Genomic DNA, 16,661 nt, shown 5'->3' on the forward strand with positions numbered 1-16,661 from the left:
AATACTGAACACACATACTACCATAATGTATAAATACTTCACAGCTTTAATAATATATATCTTTTTCCATATGCTAGTGAGAATTGAGAGCATTTTTTTCTCATTGTACATGTAGGTTTTCATACTCTATAGGTATAACATTTAAATATATTTGGAGGTAAATTAGCCAAACTGTCATGATAAATGTAAATCCAAACACAAATGTATTTATTTAGGGGTGAAATTGGAGCTTTTGAAGTGGGTGAGCGGAGACAGATCCTCTCCCAAACTCGGGGTGGCGCCAGTGCGTGCGTGCGCGCGCCCGCTCAAACCCAAACAAAGACGTAAAAGGATTCTCTCATATTCTGCTTCCGGTGGTTTTCGCCCCGCGCTGCTCCGCTGTGAAAATGCCGAAGTGAGTCTGTCTTTTATGTTTATTTCATGCAAACATATACGATATATTATAAAAACAAACAACAGGACTTAGTCGCGAAAGGTTAATCAATGTATCCGGTGTATATTTCGGCATTTTAGAAAACTACATTACAAACACAGCTGCGTTTCTCAGACAAGAGCTAAGTTAGCTCTCTAAGCTAAGTCGGCGTTTAAATGGGTTCAACATATTTGAACTAGTGTGCTTGTTCTTCTGTTTATTCACAGTTGAAATGCTTCAAATAACGTTTTTCTAGTTTGAACCAGTTTTTAACAAAAATGTGCGAAAATATGATTTATAAAAGAGTACCATGTAAATACCATTCATCGCACTTGAATTGCAGTGGCATTATATTATACTATTTATATGGTGCTCTAAATTACTTTCAAGAAGACTATGGTAATAACTATATCCAACAAAATCATGCTTGTTACTTTTGTATGTGGGAGTACTTTACTATGGTATTTATTAATGAGCTGAAATTATCATTAGTATCATCCCTGTACTCTAGTACCACTAGCTACTTTGTTTTTGTGAAATGTGAGTTATTTTTTGTGACCAGTTTTTTCTCTCTCTTTCAGGTTTTATTGTGATTACTGTGACACATACCTGACACACGATTCGGTAAGATTAGCACAGTTAATCTGACCTGTTTAAAATGACATTCGTTTTTATATATGTGAAAAAGTTCATTGTTTGTATGTTTAATCTCTGCAGCCATCCGTCAGAAAGACACACTGCAGTGGACGTAAACATAAAGAAAATGTGAAAGATTATTATCAGAAATGGATGGAGGAGCAGGCTCAGAGTCTCATCGATAAAACAAGTGAGTAATTATATTCTTGTGCATGTTTGTCAAGACATTGCCACTGATCTATACATAATATGCTTATATGATATAACTATTGTTGTATCACAGTTGATTTGGCACTAATTTCCTAGGCTCCAGTGTAAAGTATTTTTTGTGTGTTACAGCGGCCGCCTTCCAGCAGGGTAAAATCCCCCCCACGCCGTTCCCAGGAGCCCCTCCGCCTGGCGGATCTCTGCTTCCTCATCCAAATATTAGTAAGTTTCCGAGCTCTGAAATGTCGGCTGCCTTTCGTGGCGGTCGCACAGCCTTGTCAGTAGTTCTCAATGCTTATTTGTGACTCTGGACCACAAAACCAGTCACATGGGTACATTATATGACATTGAAATTTATACATCATATGAACGCTGATGTAAAATAAATAAGCTTTCAATTGATGTATGGTTTGTTAGGATAGGACAATATTTGGCCGAGATGCAACTATCTGGAATCTGAGGGTGCAAAAAAATCAAAACATTGAGAAAATCTCCTTTAAGCGTTGTAAGGGGATTTGCAGTTAAAGGGTTAGTTCACCCAAAAATGAAAATAATGTCATTAATGACTCACCCTCATGTCGTTCTAAGCCCGTAAGACAGTTTAAGATATTTTAGATTTAGTCCGAGAGCTTTCTGTCCCTCCATTGAAACTGTATATACGGTATACTGTCCATGTCCATAAAGGTAATAAAAACATCATCACAGTAGTCCATGTGACATCAGTGGGTTAGTTAGAAGTTTTTGAAGCATCGAAAATACTGTTTGGTCCAAAAATAACACAAAATAAGACTTTATTCAGCATTGTATTCTCTCCCGGGTCTGTTGTGAATCTGCGTTCAGGACTCCGCAGTGACGCTGCTGACGTAAGACGCTGCTGACGTGTTATCTGGTGCGCCCGAGCTTCGTTTACAGTCTGAAGGAAACGCACGCTATATTCAAGCTATTCTACATTGTTTGCGTGGATATAATTTTTTTAATGGTGCGTAAATGTGCATGTCGCGGATGAGACACTTTTACAGCGTGCGTTTCCCTCAGTCTATAAATGAAGCTCGGGCGCACCAGATAACACGTCACCAGCGTCTTACGCCATCAGCGTCACTGTGAAGGATTGACAACAGACCCGGGAGAGAATACAATGCTGAATAAAGTCTTATTTTGTATTATTTTTGGACCAAAAAGTATTTTCGATGCTTCAAAAACTTCTAACTAACCCACTGATGTCACATGGACTACTTTGATGATCTTTTTATTACCTTTATGGACATGGACAGTATACTGTATATACAGTTTCAATGGACGGACAGAAAGCTCTCGGACTAAATCTAAAATATCTTAAACTGTGTTCCGAAGATGAACGGAGGTCTTACGGGCTTAGAACGACATGAGGGTGAGTCATTAATGACATTATTTTCATTTTTGGGTGAACTAACCCTTTAAGACCCAATTCACCTTTGGCTAAGCCCCGCCCCCCTTAGTTACTGTTGCTACCTCCGACAACTTAATCTGGGCTCTGGTTTGGTATCAACATGGCTTATGCTGTGACAGCTCTTCCTGCTGAAATTTTATCAAACTTTTATAAAGCAGCAAATAAAGTGTCCGATAGAAGTAGGCAAAAGTGTCTGCAGTGTGCGTTTGAAGGCTTTATTCAAGACATACGGTGAAACGCGAGCAACAACAAGGCATCCAAATAGAGGCAAAAGCATAACGGTCACAGTCAAAAAATGAACACAGCATATCCTAATCGAGACGGAGGCTGGGACTAACAATATCAGGAGAAACACTGTCATGCAAAGCTGGGTAGGTCTCTATTCACTTCTATAATCGTTATTATTTACAAAGCAAACGGACCACGCGAGTATAAAGTTGTATTTATTAGCAGCGTGTGCTAGCGTATCAACAATTAGGGTAGAGAACCGAAATCATAACCTAAACCAGCATAAAACTGTCTAACTAGTATAACTTCACAGTAAGGTTAAAAGCTAAATGTATCTTAGAGCACAAAAGTGAGCTTGTTGATCTTGAGGGGTTTCGCTGACTGAGAGGACGTCCACACAGTTTAATCCAAAGACGACACTTGTCAGTATTTAACTTCGGTTTTGGGAAGGGGAAAAAACGGACACCCGCCTCCAACCTCTCTGGGAAACGCGTATCTGTGTTACAAATGCCCCAGGCACAACGTTTAACCATATTTTTTATAAAACGACGACGTAATAGCCTGCCGAGATCAAAAATATGAGCCGCCTGCGTTGAAGTCAATGGAGCGCCGTGAAAAAGTGTCGGAGCCTCTGTGGGAGCTCGTTCTTGGCTGCGCTGTGATTGGTCAATAAACATTCTAGGGCGTGGCTTAGCCAAAGGCGAATTGACCGTTCGAAAAGACCCGCCCCCCTTGGTTACTGTCACTATGTCCGACAAGCTACGCCGCTCTCAAGCCACACCATGTTCTCACACAGTGAAAAATACATTGCGGAGAAGAGAGGACACTGACAACACACTGACAGACAGGACAGACCAGCTTACTTTTGATATTAAACAGTCTCACCTTTCAAATTTGGTCATTTAAAAAAAAAAGAAATTGAAACAATAAATACCGTTTTGTGGCTCTTTAATGTGCCGTGACAGATCGCTGTGTAGACACTCAGTTAAAGCTGCTCGTGAACCGATCATATCTTCCTTCTAGTTCATTTATAGCATCAAATAAACATGAATGAACATCAGAAGGAATGTTGTTTTAACCGCGGAAAGGCGTCAGTACTCCGTTTATCAAGTTCAAATCCTCCAATGTTAATCTATTAACTCTCCTGACTGGTTTGTCGGACAAAATGGTGGATGGCGAAGTATGATTGGTCAGATCACCTGTCAATCAAGCTCCCTGCGAAAGGGTCAATTGACCAGTAATGATGAATGAAGACCAGGAGTCAGAGATGCAATCCATCAAAAAATTAAGAAATAGTTAGCAGTTTCATCAGCTGAAGTCCGCTTCAAGCAGTTTGTGGGCCGCTCTGCTCACAAATCCAATACAGACGTAATTCTTCTCTAACAGAGATCAATAATATGTCATTACTTCAAGTTTCATGACTCTGATCATATAATATGGTCATTCCCGCTCTCTTGGGAGCCGTTTTCTGTAACAAAGACACTGAGAGACACACATACAGCCTCCTCAAGGTTGAAGTCTTCAGAGCTCTAGCTAGAGCACCAAATATTTCCCAAACATATTGATAAGATGTAGTTTCTCACAGTCTGATGCTTGTACGACGTTCGTTCTTTATTCTACGGTGAAGCAGATGAAAAGTAAATGCTTTAATTGTGGCCTGGCAGTGACCTAGACTGTCATAGTCAGCAGGGAGAGTTAAAAATATGAACATAAGAATATGGAAAAACAGCACTTACAAGGCAGACGACACATGAGGCTAAAAATGACTTTAATCTCATAAACCTAAACAATTTATTCAAATAATTTTAAATATTGAGGGATAGATATTGATTAATAACGTGATCAAAACCCTTCAGTGTATATCTGCATTATTCAGAGAAACCTCACCGCTGAAGCTATAATGCACTTTTTCTTTTTTCAGACTATATGAAATATATTTAAGATGAAATTAAATTGTATTTATCTTTATATATAAATTATATTGTACATTTTATATAATTGAACATGAATCATGATTTTTTTTGTGTGAAAAAGTTCATAAATTTGTGCTTTGTGAATGAGGCCCATTGCTTTTTAATGCACTGGTCAATTTTGAGATTTTGGCCTATTCTGCTTCCATAACATCATCTTTCAAAATAGTTCAATAAACTTTTAAGTGTTTATTTCATTACACTTAATCTATTTGCGTCTGTAAATTTCAATAATATATATTTTTAAAGGCATTTTCTCAATGATTTTTCTCTGCACTATTATGTATATTCTGAAGATTTACAAAGGGGTTTATTAATGTATATCACTCGCCTGAAATATATTTAACATTTTATTCCTAAAAAAACTGCTGACAGTATTTTCTTATTAATGGAGTGATAAAAAGAGATCCAAAATCTCTTCTGTGAAACACTAATATGCTAACAAAATGAAACCAGAATTATGAACCTGGCTTAATCCATTATTTGGATATCTGGAAATCTATGCAATTTTGTGTCATTTAATTAGATAATGCCTCGTTTGAACATTTCAGAAATCTTGGAATGCAAAGCAATTGGCAATTGTTAATTATTAATGTAAATATAATATACCCTATTCACCTGTGGTGTCCTGAACATGTTTATTCCACACTAAAGTTAATAAGTAGAATGCTCTTTTATGAAGTTATTTCACATTATAATGATTATGCCTGAAAAGGTTTTGGATTTATTTTGTTAATAAAAAAAGAAAAGAAAGTTTAATATCGTTAGCCTCACAGCATAATTGCCGAAGTCATATTTTAATGTTAATGACTTAGGCAATTATATTACGAGGCTAACGATATGACTTGTGTTTGTTTGCTTGGTTTTATTGTATTTATATGATATTTAATTTTTGCCATGAAAATAGCCTTAGATGTTGACATGACATTGAATAAAACTATCTATCTATTCACACTAAATTGTATTATATAGATATTGGCATCATACCATGCTCTCTAGCTATTTGTCTTACTGTTCAAACAATAAATGAAGAATTTACTTTAATTGCTTATATTCCAAGTTTTTGATATAACCGTCTAAAAACACATGAGTGTTTCCTTTGAAGATTATGTACCAAGAATGAGATGTTTTTCTGTTTTAATTTGCAGGTGGACCTCCGAGGCCTGGCATGTTACCAGCTCCACCGATGGGTGGTCCTCCTATGATGCCCATGATGGGTCCTCCTCCTCATGGCATGATGCCTGGAGGACCAGGTAAGATTGTTCAAATGTAGATGTAGAAGTTTATGTCAAGAACAATCTGAACTTAATGTCTAAATTCCTCTGGGTTTCTTTCAGGTCCAGGTATGCGTCCACCAATGGGTGGGCCTATGCAAATGATGCCCGGGCCACACATGATGCGACCTCCTGCTCGGCCAATGATGTTGTCCGTTAGACCTGGTATGGTGCGACCTGATCGATAAAACCACGATTTCCCACCCGATATCCATGGAAGACTCGGCCAAATATCTACACTGGTTTTACAGTCGATTGAAGATTTTTATTGCCCATTTGCGTTATGATGATGACTAATGCCTGCCTTTCAGGAAACATTGGTTCGCGCGAGTGACTCGGATTATCACAAATTCCTGTAAAATTTAATGAACCTTCCATTGGCTTTCATTTCATATTTATGACAGACCAGAGGGTTACAAAGTGGGTTTGTGTATGATGTGCATTTATTACGTTGATGGATGTTTTGTTTTTATTTACTGTTGTTTTTTTTAAACATTTTGTTTTTCATGTATTTTGAGAAAATAAAATGGAAAAACAACTTTTTTTTCTTTGCTTGTTTTCCTTTGGTCTACTTGTACAGCAGCATTTAAACAGTCAAATGCGTCTTGACTACTCACGATAATGTAATCAAATCAATAACCAGGGGTCTCATTTATAAAGCGTGCGTACGCACAAAACGGGGCTGGAAACGTACGTACGCCAGTTCCCACGCAAAGGTTGTGATCTATAAAAAACAAACTTGACGGGAGAACGTGCGCATCTTTAAGTAAACTTTGAGCCGTGCGTACGCACATTATGGAGACAAAGGGAATTGGTGACACCGATGGTGAGCTGGAGTTAAATGTCTTTTTGGTCACTTTTAGACAGAAAATCGAAATAAAATTATACATATACAGAAAGATAATTCAAATATAATTTCACTCACCAAGCCTATCGCTTGAAGCAAATATCCACACCTTAAATGTCCGCGCCAGCGAGCGCGTTTGGGCGTTTAGTGAAACTGACGCATATCTAACCGCAGATGAAGTAAAACCGTAAATCTTCATTATGAGTCCTAATCATAAATACAGTGCATGTTCACAATAACAGTTTAAATAAAATAATGATTTAAACTATGTTTTACTTCTGATATAAACATTTAGATTAAATATGCCATTCTTATTAATGGAGTTAAACACTTAAACTAGCAACATGAAATTTACTGAAAAGTTAATATATATATATAAATAGCCTATAAATATGTGTTGTGGATGCAATGCTTTTGAACACTTTTCCTTTGGCATGCTGTGTTTTAATGTTTTAGCTACAGAGATTGCGTATCATGATAGTAGCAGATTGTGCAAATATAATCCACAACAAGGTCTATCTGTTTCCATTAAAAATATAAATCAATTAAAAAGACTATTTGGTCAGTGGAAAAGATTGAGAAAAACTTTCTCTGAAATGTATTTTACACTATTTGATTTATTTATTCAAAAACAAGGCAATGATAGGCTACTAAATGATTTTTATTAATGTAATGTGACGGCACATCCGTATTTCATATTTTTCTAATGTCTTGTACCGTTAAACATGTTATCACGTGGGTGAATAATCATATGCAAATGATATGCAGATGAGGATCTGCATAGTAAGACTAGGCGTTGTAAGCTCATATATGGTTATTTCGGGGTGGAAACGCATGTGCGCACAATCTTCCGCTGACTGGCATTTATAAAGTGAATCCTGCGCAGGTTCTGGCGTACGCACGCTTTTATAACTCTGAATATTTTTTTGCGTACGCCATTTTTGGCTTTCGGGCGCACGTACACTTTTAGTAAGGATCCTACGCACAGTTTTATAAATGAGACCCCAGGCCAGCTGGAGTTGTAATGCATACAATATGCTGAAATAAAAATGCAATTCAAACAAGACAAAAACATAGAGCAAAAAGTCTTGAGTTTATTAGTTCAATGGCATTGAGATAGTATAATGATTGTTCTTTAAGTAAATGGAATGAACATACAGAATAGTATGAACATTCAAGACAAAAAGTACATTTAATCGACATCTTTTAATCGTAGTTACTTTACCTTCTACATAGGCCAACAGTGGTATTTTTTTCTTGTGTTGTCAAGTGCAAGCATTCAGCCCTGATCCTGGTATGTTTCTGACATCCTCACACTCTTCCCAACCAGGGAAAAGAGAGGACACTAATTTGTGTTAAATAGTTTGTCAATATTTGCTCAAATTATGTGAAGTTCAAAAGAAATTCAAGTGAATTCAAAGAGGAAGCGAGGGAGAAGTGTTGCCTGAGGGATTTGCATTTTTTTCCTCTTTTTTTTCCTCATTTTCTGTAAATCATTCCTACTATTTCACTGCAGCACATGTGCCCACACAAACAACCTGCTAACTATAAAAAATAAAACACTCATTGTAATGCTTTAGACAGCTAGGGTTTGTGACGGATGCCCATAAAGTGACATTTAATTCAGCTCTTTGTTTTCATACGGCAAATCAATAGCCTAAATATGCTACATCTCTGCTATTTCACAGTAAGATCATTGCATCAACCATTGATTTGATATTAATTTAGCTGGATTCCTCACATACAGTTAAAAATATTTTTGCTGATATACATTATTTCTTCTCAACTGTAACGTTTCCATCTCAGGTCTTTGTTTTAAATACCGTAAATCTTCAACAAGCTGTTCTACAATGTACACAGAGTTCAAAAAGATCAAGAAACTCATTTTTCATTTTTTTTGTTTTTTAGGTATATGTCCTCCATATGAAAATAAACCACAGTTTAAGAGGAAACATTGAACACAAATGTCACAATGTTCACACAGTGCTCAGGAAAGAGAATTCCAGTTTTCCAGAAATTCCACAAAGTACTTTTAGCCATTTGAAAATATTTGAGTTAATCTCATGGAAAAACTTGAGAAATGCCTGGATCATCCCAAAATCAAATCAGAGAAGCAAAAGAAACCTATTTTTAGGATCATACTTTTTTTTTATTTTTATGTCATGACAATTAAGCAAATTCCTTCCCAATCCCAACACTATTATTATTGATATTACGATATAATATTATTAAAATAGACTACATTTGTAGAGTACAAATGTAAGTATATACATTTGGTTGTATCTGTTGCATTTAATTTATGCTGACTTTTAATAAATAAATAAAAATTATAACACATTACAGTCATGATGATTTGCAGTGAATAGTCCTAAAAATAGGCTTCATTTGCTATATGCGAAATCTCTCCTTTGATTTTTGGGGTGAAATATGACATTGCTTTATGAGATTCAATCAAACTGAATATCATGCTGATTCATATTTTAATATTTGATATGTCACGTCCATTTCCACATCACCAGCGAATCAGTTTATCAGTTGAGTAATGTCCTTTTTCAAGTTCATTTTTGCAGTAGGAGCAACTTTGGACAGTCCGTTTGGTACACGGCAGTTAAGTGCTAATTTTGTATTTCTATTTCTCTCTCGCATACTCACTCAATTTCTTCCTCATTTGGACTCACACATAAAGTTTCACCTGATTCCCCTTCAATTCACACCTTGGTGTCCGGAAACTTGAAAGGTGGAGTAAGCTACACAAGGAAAAATATATTGGGATTCAGAAATGGGAATGCTCTAAGAGCCAGACAGGACTGCTGATTAAACTAGAAATATTGGTAACACTTTATGTTAAGGTGACGAACTTGCACGTTACTACATGTACTTTCTATAGTAATAACAGTAAAGTATGCATAATTATAAGTAAACCAAACCCGAACCGTAACACTATTAGCAAGTACATGTAGTTAATTAATACTACTTATTTTAGTAAGTAGCCTACAATGTAACTACGTCACCTTAAAATAAAGCGTAACCGAAATATTAAATGTGAGACAAAATTTCAGAAATATGAACACATCAAAAAATACACAAAGCTTACGTTACAGGATGTGATGGCATGAGTGAAATTAATCTTGAGTTATAGCCTCTTTGGCAATTTTCAGTTAGGATAGAAATGGGACAAAACAATGTCAAACGATGGTTATTAATGCGTGAGGATGACAGCGATGTCTGGGTGCTGAGGATGTGCAACACAGTCACAAAGAAATTACCACAACTTTAACAGATAACTCCATTAAACAGGAGATGAGAGACAAACACAGTTCAAAAGCGAGTAACAGCCAGAATCAAACCGTCCTTTTCCACACATGAAGAATAAGAACAGCCACGTACACACTTCAGCGATTCGAGAGTGACAACAACATTTCAATTAGAAATAAATCCGCTAAAATTACCATTCTGAATGTGGATGATATACAGGAGTCACTATAGAAACTGTCACCATAGCAACAGCGTCTAGCTGGCTATTTTTATGTCCTGTATTTTTAGGTTTGGTGGGAGAAATATATGAAATATCAAAAATATATGAGCAAATCAAGACACACCTCAGTTTCTGTGGTTTTCTAGCACCTCAGAGAGAGGAGTCGTGTGATAAATAATGCGGTAATTCGCCTATAGTTGGGTTCGGTCGCGTCGTGTATGCTACGCATATTTAATAAAATGCGGTTGTTGTCACTATTTTAAATGTTCCGTGAGTGAATCTGGTTTCAAAATGCAATTGTTACTGCTGAACTGGGAGTAGCTATTAACAGAACTGGGAGTTAAAGGGATAGTTCACTTTAAAATTAAAATTCTGTCATCATTTACTCACCCTCAAGTTGTTTCAAACCTGTATGAATTTATTTCTTCTGCTGAACACAAAGAAAGATATTTTGAAGAATGTCAGTAACCAAAAAGTAGTCTGTACCCATTGACTTCCATAGTATTTTTTTTTCCTACTATGGAAGTCAATGGGTACTGTCTACTGTTTGGTTACTGACATTCTTCAAAATATCTTTCTTTGTGTTCAGCAGAAGAAATAAATTAATACAGGTTTGAAACAACTTGAGGGTGAGTAAATGATGACAGAATTTTAATTTTAAAGTGAACTATCCCTTTAAAAAAAAAAATCGCATTTAGCCGCAGTGTGAACATGGCATATGAAACAAAACAGAACATAAAACTTGGGCCATTTAGCCAAAGTAAAACAGCATCTAATACACTCAAATAACTTTTCTCTTTTTTTTCTTTTTTTTTTTTGCGTGAAGAAACAAAGTGGTGCAAACTTACAGTGGTTTTCCAAACGTTCAGTAGACTACGTCTCACAATATGCGTAAGGCTGTTTGGACCTTTTTTTTTTTTTTTCTCTAGCCTTAGTGCTTTTTCCTTTCTTGGCTTCATTATCTTCTCTCTAAAAGATAATTGTCACCATGGGAAATCTTTTAAAATTGAAAAAAGTAACATTTACTGTTATTACGTCTACGAAAATACTTTGTCTCATCTTTCTGCAAACGACTTCCCTCGGGTAACTAAATTTACGGAACAAATCATCAATCACAAAAATGAACATCGAGGTCACACACACACACACACTTATCATGTGATGTTAACAATGTAAAGTTTCAAATATAGAACTCTACGGAATAAAACGGATTCCCTTGTAAGATAAAAGGTCATTAATCTAATTACGTCCCGAAAACAGCGAGAAAACAGAATGGGAATGTTGTCTTGGGGCTGTATTTTACTCTTCCTAGTAAAGCTGTATTGCATTTCAAAACCCAACCTCTACACACTCTAAACACAGGCATAGTCTTTCTTCAGAGGGCCTCAGAGCTGCAGATGCCTGGTAGGAAAAAAGGAAGCACTGGATGTGAATCGAAACAACAGACCAACTCTTTTGAAAAACTGAAGAACTGCTGGGAGGGATTGAGGGGGAAACGTGGGTCCAAGTACGGGGAAAAAAAAGTGATCTAGTGCTACAGGGTTTGAGGAGCGCTGATGGGAAACGGCGTTATGTTGCATTCATGATCGTGAAAGTATGTAAACTTGAAAAACAGTACTAGTATTGCTGTTGCAGTCAGAGAGTTTGTTGATCGACTAATTTCTAATAAAGTCCCGCCAACGTGTCCATCCAGATGAGGAGATGTAGAAATGCTACAAGTGTCCGAGCGACTCGATAGGACTCGGCGCCTACACAACAGAGAACCCTCTGGTACGAGGGACCCAACCGTAAACATTCAGCGTAATGTATAAAATATCGAAGCTTTCAGAGGCGATCTCGGACCACGACGGAAGAGTTTGAGGAGGCTGGTTATACGGCATATCCAAGATTTCCAGAAAGCGCTCATTGGTCAAGACGACAAAAAAAAAAAGGATGGTGGAGGCGTTCGGCTCTCCGAGAGGGCAATGCAGGCAAGGACCGGGGTCGGGATTGGCGTGGGAAGTAGTCTTGCCCTGAGGGTGGCTACAAATCACAGTGAGAAGGCACGGGGCACTCAAGTTTATGGGGCGTGGGGTTGAAATAGGGCAGCAGGCGGGATTGGACAAGGGCCGTGCCCTGCTTCAAAAAATGGTGGTCTCATACTTGGTGCTACTCGAAGGTCTGGAGGAGTCCCGTGGTTCGAAGAGCCAACTGGTGCTGCCCAGGGACTGCAGGTCCGTTTCCGGATCCAGCGGGTCGATCTGCCGGAGAAGTAGGAGCGAGGAGTGAGACTGCAGGAGAGAATGGCGGCCAACGGAAACCCACATTTCACACAAGTGAGGAAGTGGCCGTTGTGGATGAACACCATGTAGGAGAAATCACCGTAGACATAGACAACAACACTTATATATGGACCTGGTGCTGGTGTGAGTGTATAAACACAAATGCCTGGAAATTCTTGCTCATTTTTGAAGAATTTAAGGATCCGTTTACAAGAAATTTGAGGTAAATGTGTCATTTCAAATTGCACACAATCTTCATTTTAAAAGTAGGGTCTTTAAGAAGATCGCCTGATAATGTCATTTTGAGTTTTTTCCAAAAAAGTGACGATATTGAGTTGGATAACAAAAAGTGTAAATTTAAGATATTTGTGTTCAATGTTGCTGACGCAACATTTTAAGTATTCCTTAAAACGCAATACTTCGTTTTTGAAAAGTCCTCTTAATGACACTGTTTGGCGACACCAACTTTTCGTTCCATTATATGAAACTCCCACTATGTGGAATATTGTTTTCTAATAATTTCAAAGACATTGCTCCAGGCTTGGCAAACCCAATTGAAGAAATGTGTAGTGATTTGTGAAGTACAACTATAACAGCACAAATCTCCCGAAAACATGTCTGGGTCACATTTCACCCCAAAACTACATTTTGCTTAAATTAAAATAAACCATTATAATTTTTCATTATGACATTAAGACAATTATGCACAAAAGTTTTATTACCGTGATGCTAATAAACATTTAACTTTTTACTGTATTACTGTTAGAATTAAGCAATATTAAATTCACTACCACTAACAATTTAAATAACATATTGCCATCTATCTATCTATCTATCTATCTATCTATCTATGGTATCTATCTATCTATCTATCTATCTATCTATCTATCTATCTATCAATCTATCTATCTATCTATGGTATCTATCTATCTATCTATGGTATCTATCTATCTATCTATCTATCTATCTATCTATCTATCTATCTATCTATCTATCTATCTATCTATCTATCTATCTATCTATGGTATCTATCTATCTATCTATCTATCTATCTATCTATCTATCTATCTATCTATCTATCTATCTATCTATGGTATCTATCTATCTATCTATCTATCTATCTATCTATCTATCTATCTATCTATCTATCTATCTATGGTATCTATCTATCTATCTATCAATCTATCTATGGTATCTATCTATCTATCTATCTATCTATCTATCTATCTATCTATCTATCTATCTATCTATCAATCTATCTATCTATCTATGGTATCTATCTATCTATCTATGGTATCTATCTATCTATCTATCTATCTATCTATCTATCTATCTATCTATCTATCTATCTATCTATCTATCTATCTATCTATCTATCTATCTTTCTATCTTTCTATCTATCTATCTGACTATCTATCTATCTATCTATCTATCTATCTATCTATCTATCTATCTATCTATCTATCTAATGTGTGTGTATACATACATATATATATATATATATATATATATATATATATATATATATATATATATATATATATATATATATAGAGAGAGAGAGAGAGAGAGAGAGAGAGAGAGAGAGAGAGAGAGAGAGACTTTTTATGCTTAACTATCATCAAAATAATGTAAAAAACTAATTTTATAGTCATAATTTTATTTTTGCAAAATATAATATCCTATTTTGTATTATTATTCTGGAGTGAAATATTATCTGGACATGTTCTGGACAGGTTTGATAAGAGTTAACTAAACAAACTTTATTTATATCAAGCACATCTTCAGGCCAAAACAAGAATTTGCCAACGACACAGCATATCCTCATCCTTGCATTAAACATGATTGCAACCATTATATCATATTGAATCTAAAATATTGTCCTTTTATACCACATTTAAAATTTGTGACCTGTTGCTAGTGTCAACCAAAAATGTACATGGGGGGGAGGGAAAAAAATAGGTGGATAACAGTGACAATTGGAAAACGTAACAGGAAAATTAGTAAAGTGAATAAGTGGCAGGGAAGAGAAAGCCAGAGAAGTAGCAGGAGGAAGAGTGTGAAGAATGTGAGGAAGAGAGAGAGAGAGAGAGAGAGAGCAGAACCTGAACTCCAGGGCTGATAGAGGGCAGCGGGAGGTAGGAGGGGCGGTGGGCGGAGCACGTGTGACAGTAACAGCAGCGGCATTCAAGCACAGGTGCACCCTGGGAAGGAGGACCGGGCAGAAGCACAGAGACATAGATTACAGGCTTACGGCAGTAAAGTAAAGACATTTAAGACATGAAAAGTATACTGGGACTGGACTGGAGGTGACGCCTCTCGACACAATTAAACCCGCTCCATGAAGTGGATCATGTGGGTCATTCCTACTATGCTGTATTTGTTACCACTCCATCATATATGTCTTAATATATTGGATAAACAAAGAATGGAAATCATATTAGCTTTCTTTTATCACAGCATCACAATTAAGTGAACATGAAGGTGAATTTTAAATGGGTTCACTACCTTGGTTTTAGCAGATGTTTTTAATACTGCACTTCTAACGTGAAAAACATTCAAAAAATATTCTAGGTGTTTCTGCAAATCTGCTTTTATTCTTTTTTTATGTTTTTGGTTTGATTATACATGCAGGTGAAACTCAAAAAAAATTATATCGTGCAAAAGTTCATTTATTTCAGTAATTCAACTTAAAATGTGAAACTAATATATTATATAGACTTATTACATGCAAAGTGAGATATTTCAAGCCTTTATTTGTTATAATTTTGATGATTATAAAACCCCAAATTCAAAATGAGAATATTGTGAAAAGGTTTTCATAAGCTATAAGCCATAATCATCAAAATTATAACAAATAAAGGCTTGAAATATCTCACTTTGCATGTAATGAGTCTATATAATATATTAGTTTCACCTTTTAAGTTGAATTACTAAAATAAATTAACTTTTGCATGATATTCTAATTTTTCGAGTTTCACCTGTATATTTTTGAGTGTCTCACTCTTAAACATCCGGTGCAGTTTGATAAATCTACAGAAATTAGTAGCGACATGAGATCAACATTTCAAAATATGTTTGAAACAATATCAAAATGAACTTACAATTAAACAAAACTAACTTGTTGACACCTATCTATCAAGCTAACTATCCCCTGCTGATCAATGGCTAACTTTAGATCTTTATTTTTTTACATCATGTTTATTGTCTTGCAATTCTGTAAATAATCGAATCATATTTAATAAAGATCAAAACAAAACAAAAATGACCCAAGAATTCAGCTTAAGTTCTAAGTTGTGAAATAAACCAACACTATAATTTAGCAAAAAAAAAAAAAAACGATATTCAAAATCATTCCCATATTGAATTAGATGATGTAAATAAGGATGAAGGATGTGCTGCGAATGTATTGTGTTAAAACTGCCTCAAAATGATCCTAATGTAATTGGACCTTAGTTAGGGTAGATGCCATATTTAAACTGACACAAATGCAAATTAAGCCATTAAATATGACATCTATGATATATATTCTGACTAAAGTCTACTGATTCTGGGATAATTAAGTCAATATTTTAGTTTAGGTTTCAAGATTTATGGACAGCATCTGTGACAAGCTGTTGATTAACACAGAAAATCATTTAGACTCCTCCACAGATCGTTTAAGCTATAGCAGAAATTATGTTTACAGTAATGCACTCATAATAAAGGACAATACTTTGCAATAGAATAACCTTTCAAATACAGAAAATACACGTTTCCAAGTAAAAATACAATAAAAGTATGCAAAAAAAAAAAAAAAAAACACTGCAAAAAAATGATTTTCTTCCTCAGTATTTTTGTCTTGGTGTGTTTTACAAATATAAAGATTTTTTTTTAATCAATTTATTTCAGAAAACTAGACTTAATAACTTAAGTAATCTGAATT

General features: G+C 35.8%; 2 protein-coding genes across 10 annotated transcripts in view; one reads left to right on the plus strand and one right to left on the minus strand.

Annotated features, from left to right (window-relative positions):
• Positions 1-234: 234 nt before the first annotated feature.
• On the plus strand, positions 235-6,691 carry snrpc (small nuclear ribonucleoprotein polypeptide C). Its single transcript, XM_079629521.1, has 6 exons — positions 235-394; positions 994-1,036; positions 1,130-1,238; positions 1,388-1,477; positions 6,028-6,132; positions 6,217-6,691. The coding sequence occupies exons 1-6, from the start codon at positions 387-389 to the stop codon at positions 6,339-6,341; spliced, it is 480 nt and encodes a 159-aa protein (XP_079485647.1). The 5' UTR covers positions 235-386; the 3' UTR covers positions 6,342-6,691.
• A 4,602-nt stretch (positions 6,692-11,293) lies between these two features.
• Positions 11,294-16,661, minus strand: part of anks1ab (ankyrin repeat and sterile alpha motif domain containing 1Ab) — a 32,294-nt gene continuing 26,926 nt past the window's right edge. For 5 of the 9 annotated variants that reach the window (XM_079627179.1, XM_079627182.1, XM_079627181.1 and 2 more), the window contains 2 exons: positions 14,842-14,940; positions 11,294-12,715 (listed from right to left, as the gene is read on the minus strand). In XM_079627179.1, the coding sequence (XP_079483305.1) occupies positions 12,596-12,715; positions 14,842-14,940 (219 nt within the window). In that variant the 3' untranslated portion in view covers positions 11,294-12,595. Of the gene's footprint in view, positions 12,746-14,841; positions 14,941-16,661 lie in introns of all 9 variants that reach the window. The other 4 variants (XM_079627183.1, XM_079627185.1, XM_079627184.1 and 1 more) reach the window with 2 other exon arrangements.

The sequence above is a fragment of the Phoxinus phoxinus genome (genome assembly GCF_949152265.1).
Source record: "Phoxinus phoxinus genome assembly, chromosome: 11".
Lineage (NCBI taxonomy): Eukaryota > Metazoa > Chordata > Actinopteri > Cypriniformes > Leuciscidae > Phoxinus > Phoxinus phoxinus.

Bases quoted from the DNA above. Each gene is read 5' to 3' on its own strand.
- snrpc (XM_079629521.1), top strand. The intron at 1,239-1,387 runs GTGAGTAATTAT...TGTGTGTTACAG, and splicing joins GAGTCTCATCGATAAAACAA to CGGCCGCCTTCCAGCAGGGT. The intron at 1,478-6,027 runs GTAAGTTTCCGA...TTTAATTTGCAG, and splicing joins GCTTCCTCATCCAAATATTA to GTGGACCTCCGAGGCCTGGC.